Source organism: Triticum urartu, chromosome 2A, assembly GCF_056163025.1.
Source record: "Triticum urartu cultivar PI428250 chromosome 2A, HENAU_Tu73, whole genome shotgun sequence".
NCBI lineage: Eukaryota > Viridiplantae > Streptophyta > Magnoliopsida > Poales > Poaceae > Triticum > Triticum urartu.
The window spans coordinates 676,810,868-676,816,440 of NC_141874.1; the positions used below are offsets into that span (position 1 = coordinate 676,810,868).

Here is a 5,573-nt window from a genome sequence, read left to right on the forward strand (position 1 = left end):
TTTTTAGTTTTGTATTTTATTTTCTCCTTTTTACAAACCATTGAACTTTTCTCCAAGCCATTTTTTTAATTTCGTATACTTTTCCAAAGCCATTAACCTTTTTGAAAGACGCCCTCAGTTTTTCAAATTCGCGAACCATTTTCAAATTGGTTATTTTTTCTGAAATATGTGAAATCTTAAAATTCACACGCATTTTATAATTCCGAGAATATTTTAAAAATTTATGATTTTTTTGGAAATTCAAGAATATTTGTAAAATCATCAACATTTTTTGAACTTTTGGACCAATTTATGAGATTGCGAACTTTTGTTGAATATATGCTAACATTTTGTGTGTGTGTGTGTGTGTGTGTGTGTGTGTGTGTGAAATCATCAACATTTTGTGTTCCTACAAAAATATGCTAAACTTTTGTGGATGGTAGAATGTTTTTTTTATTCACAAACTTTTTTTTGAAACTTTTTGTGAATGGTGACATGAGAATATATTGTTGGAAGGACATGTTAAATCGTATTCACTTCGTTCCAACAACGCCATGTTAGATTCAAACGAGCAATAATAAAGAAAAAGGTGCCAAGGCGGAACTCGTAGCAACTGCGGTCTTTTGTAATGCATGAAGTGTAGCATTCTAGACAGAAGGCTTTTATTCTTACTATTATTAATTATTATTGGGATCTCTGAGGGGAACATGCCATGGCAGATTACATTCTACGACGATGATGATAGTCACTATATAGCTCAGCATACAGGCACGTACGCGCGCACTTTATTTAGTTATTCTGCATGCCATGATCTCAGTTTTCTTCAGCGGCCTTCCTCTCGCGCGATCCCCATGATCGAAGCTCCTCACGCGTGCGCGGGTGGTGGTACTGGCGCCACGGTGTAAGCTGCAATTATTAAGTCGTACTACGTGGATTAGACGAGCCCGGCCATGCAAAACTGCAGAAAAATGAATTGCGCAAAACCTCTGCATAAATGCTTGGTTGCTTACTTCCGCATTTGCTCCCGACGGTGAGTTTGATTTTGCAGTCGTGGGCGAGGTGGACGAGCTTCACGGGGCTGACGGTACGCTCGTCGGAGGCGGTGAGGACGCGGCAGATGCAGGGCATGTCGACCTTCTTCACCTCGTTTTTGCAGGCCTGGCTCGGGGGCGTGTAGAAGCCCTCCTTCTTGATGCTCTTGATGCAGATGCTCACGATCCTGTCCCTCTCGTCGTAGCAGTCCTTCTCCCCCGCGGCGAGATGCGCCGCGAACCCGGCGAAGAGCGACGCGAACAGCAGGGCACGGACGAGGCTGGCTCCGGTGCGGCGGCCCATCTCCGTGTCTAGGCCGTAGTGTGTGATGCTGGTATGCTTGCGAGTGGTGTGCATGATGCTGGCAGTGGGAGCTCGTTTATATAGTAGCCGAGGACCCCCGGTGCACGTACGATCGACGGAGAGATCGACGACCTACCTACCTGGTTGACGGCGGCGCTAGTTGCATTAAAACGGTTAGCGGCGACAAGAAAGCAAATGATCTTAGAGCTTCGATCGAACTGCTATAGGCATTACAGAGGCATATGTCGCTTCATTGAATCCGGGTCTTGGTAGTGGGTGCAGTGATCGACCTAAGGCATCAAGTCCAAGAACAGATGAACTCAGCTGCAGATGCTGGACGTACGGTTGTTCATGGAGACAAGACAAAACCACCCCCTTCTTCCATCACACAGTCACTGAAAAGAGAAGGAATAATCAGCTATTCTAGATTGGCCTCCACCTTCGATGCTCGAAAATGGCATCATCGCATAACCTTTAACCAGTGAAGAGGCATCGCAGACAGTTGTATCTGTATGCATTACACCAACTTTTTTTGGCTCTTCAATGCAAGCAGGCAGGTCCCATTTAACTCCTAGAAAAATCTCTAAGGCCATTAGTGATCGCCCATTAGTGGGTTAATTACATCATAAGTTGTGTTGTAAAAACTCAAATTAAGTAGCGCTCAACCGCCTGGCTCCATTGAGAAAAATCTAGTGTCCTTCACTGAGAAAAGGTCAAAAAATCAAGCGCTTCTGCCTCTGAAAAAACCGGACACCGCTTTTTATATTAGTATTAAGAAAATGTTTGCAATTTTTTTGAAAAATACTCTTGAATTATGGAAAATGGTTCATGAATGCAAAAAGTGTCGGCGCTTTTGATAAAATGTTCAAGAGTTTTAGTGAAATGCTCACGAATTTAAAAACAAATCATGATTTCAAAATCCTCAATTAGTACAAAAAATTTAACATTTAAAATTAAGTTTCAATATTTTGACAAATTTTAAAATAGTGAAAAAGAAAAAAAAGTAAAATAACAAAGATAAAATGAAAAAAAACAGAATGAAAACATGGGAAAATAAACTTAATAGAAAGTAAAAAAAGGAGTAAAAAAGGCAGAAAAGCAACAGAAACACACAAAAACCAAGCAATAGAAAAAAAATCAACCAAAATGGGCCAACCACATTGCCTCTCGCTTCTGGCCGTGGGGCGTCGATCCTCAATGCAGACAATGAGGAACGATACAAAGCTGTCTGGACTGCCAATGCTAGAGCTAAAGGGGCACTCAGATATGATCTGAGCTTGCCCGCCGATAAGACTGGACCGGAGGATAGCCAAGGTCCATGACGACGGCCCCAAGTGGGTGATTATGCAACACAACGTCGACATTGTGACCGAAGGTATGCTCAAGGGTTTTCACTAGAGCCCTAGCATGGGGAGGGGAAGCACAATGACGCCACCAAGAGAGACATGACACACACATGCATCGCCACAGCCAGAGTGCGGACCTTTTGGTCGATGTCTCACCGCGGCGCACCGAGGTGTTATGGTCCCAAAAGTCCACCGCCACCACACCATGATCCCGGGGCGCCACTACTGAAGCACCGCCACCACCTCCAGGATCCCCGTCGCCTCGTTCCTCGTTGTCCATATAGCCGAGGAGAAATGCCACCAGCATCACAACGTTGCTCGCCATAAAGATAATCGCACGACCTCGCCATCAAGGGCCACCGCCCCAACATTTTAGAACCCCAAACCCTTGCACCATCATCGGTCAACACATATTTCGCATGTAGAAGCAGACCCACCATGAACCATGTGGGTGCCCCCACCTGCCACCAATGGTGTGAGCCACGGGAAGCAACATGGCAACGGGAATACCAGTCAACGAGCAGAAGACGGCATGCACAACCCCCTAGTCACGGCTTCCCATCCGGTTCAATGGCCCACTCACCACCCCAGATCTTGGTACAAGTGGGCACCTCGGGCAGGAAGCCTCTGGCCCAAGGCCGGGTGAGGCGGCGAACAATGCCCTCGTCGTGACCATACCTCACGAGGAAGAAGACGACCCCCCCCCCCCCCCCCCAAGTTGTGACCGCCTCATTGGGCTGAAGAACATCATTGGGCCCTAGATGAGGGATGGACCGGGCTCCTGGTCAGTGCCCCCAAGGGGAGGCCATGCGCTGACCCTCCTAGTTGTGTCGACCACTTCCCAGGATACCCAACCTCTGGTTGTGCGATGGGTGGTCAGGTGACGGTACGAACATAGGGTTAGGGGCATAGAGGGAACCAAAGGGGGGCAGAGGAAGCAGGGGAACCGCTCCGCCGTCGCCAACCCATGGCGAGACTTTGCTCGACGAGGACGACCAGTGGCAGCGAAGGGGGAATGGCAGGGTCGGTAGTGAAGGGGTGTGGGCTCCGCCCGTGTCACCCTTGGGGACGATGCAGTTACATGAGCGATTTTTTTCCAAACCAATGTTAAGATGTTCACAAACGTTCACTATGTGTTAGTTATATATTTTGAAATTTTCTTTCTCAGCTATTCTTAAAAAAAATTACAAAATAATTAAGGAATGTTTAGCATGTATCCAAAAAATGTTCATAATATTTTTTAATACACGGTGAATAATGATCGATGCATATTTTATGTATTTAAAAATGTTTGACATCTCTATAAAATTGTTTGATATATATCTAAAATATTTCAACATGTATATTAAGAGGTTAATGTTTTTTTTAAGAAGTTCACCATGTATTTATAAATTTTTGACATATATGTGAAAAAATATGTATATATTAAAAACTATTCATTGTGTATTAAAAAATGTACACCATATATCTTCAAACTTTTTTGAACGATTTAGAAATAAATTCACCATTTATTTTGAAAACAATATTTTGTATGTACTTGAAAAATACAAGTATATAAATAAATATTCAACATTACTCAGAAAAAGGTCAGCATATATTGAAAAAATACAAATCAAACAGAAAAAAAATGTGAAAATGCATAAAACAGAAAACTAAACTAAATAAAATATCAAATGTGTCTCTAAAAATGTTTAATGTCTATTACGAATGTTCAAATTTTATTAAAATAATGTTCATACACTAAAATCGGGCGGATTAAAAAAAATCACGAGTTCGAAATAAACAACAAAAAAGGTGAGATAGTAATTAAAAATATAAAAACTGAAAATACAGAAGATTAAAATTAAAAAAACACAGAATGCCAACAAAAAGAAACGCAGAGAAGGAAAAAAAAAAGGCTCAGAACCTTTCTCGAACTGCCAAAAGGCGCTTCCTATTTCGCGCCTATAGCGTCCTACCAAATACTCCTTCGTGCTTCGTCCTCACTACTATGGGCCGGGCCATTTCGGCCTTGGAAAGGTTCCAAAGCAAAACCCGCTCTGCCCTTAACCGATTTATTATTTCTTTCTCTTTTCTTTCTTCAAATAAGTGAACTTTTCTCAAACTCATGCTTTTTTTTGAATTCGTGAAGTTTTTCCCAATCCATGAATGTTTTTTTCAAATTTATGAACCCTTTTTACAAACCCCCCCACAAATTTTAAGTTCGTGAACCGTTTTAAATTTGTTATTTTTTATGAAATATGGGGGGGGGGGGGGATTCAAATTCATGAAATGTTGAAATCCAAGAACATTTTTTCAAATCCATGAACAACTGTTTCGACATCTGGGAGCAATTTATCAAATTCGTGAAGTTTTTATGAATCTGCTAACATTTTTGGAATCGATGGATATTTTCTGAATTTTGGGAACAACTCTTGGAATTCATGAACTCTATTTGGAACTCGCGAATACTCTTTGAATCAGTGTATTGTTTTTGAAATTTATAACATGTTTTGAAATTAATGATTTATTAAATTGGCAAATATTTTTGCCTATTTGAACATTTTTCAATTTCTTTAAAATTTATTGAAATGCCGGATCTTTTTCCTAATATTTGAACATTTATTTATAATTTTAAATTCTTTTAGATTTTCTATAATCCAATACTATTTTTTAAATGGGAACATTATCAAATTTGGATTTTTTGGGATCATGAATTCTTTTGAAATTTGGCATTTTTAAAAGCTCAAACATTTTCTAAAGAAAAAACCAAAATAGAAAAGACATAAAAAATGAAAGAGAAAACATAGGTGTCCCACTGCACAATGGGCCGGCCAGCCGGCCCAAAGCGCGCGCACGAGTGTGTGTTGCTACGCTAGCACCGAATAGCACGGGGATTAGTAGCTGCCCTTCCAAAACTAGAGAGTAGAAGGT

General features: G+C 41.4%; 1 protein-coding gene across 1 annotated transcript; it reads right to left on the reverse strand.

Moving 5' to 3' along the window:
• Positions 1-624: 624 nt before the first annotated feature.
• LOC125534030 (uncharacterized) lies at positions 625-1,379 on the reverse strand. Its single transcript, XM_048697337.2, has 2 exons — positions 990-1,379; positions 625-885 (listed from the first exon to the last, which is right to left on the reverse strand). Exons 1-2 carry the CDS (start codon positions 1,366-1,368, stop codon positions 845-847), a joined length of 420 nt encoding a protein of 139 aa, XP_048553294.1. The 5' UTR covers positions 1,369-1,379; the 3' UTR covers positions 625-844.
• Positions 1,380-5,573: the final 4,194 nt, after the last annotated feature.

Bases quoted from the DNA above. Each gene is read 5' to 3' on its own strand.
- LOC125534030 (XM_048697337.2), bottom strand. From the start codon at position 1,368: ATGCACACCACTCGCAAGCATACCAGCATCACACACTACGGCCTAGAC. The intron at 886-989 runs GTAAGCAACCAA...TAATAATTGCAG, and splicing joins CGTCGGGAGCAAATGCGGAA to CTTACACCGTGGCGCCAGTA.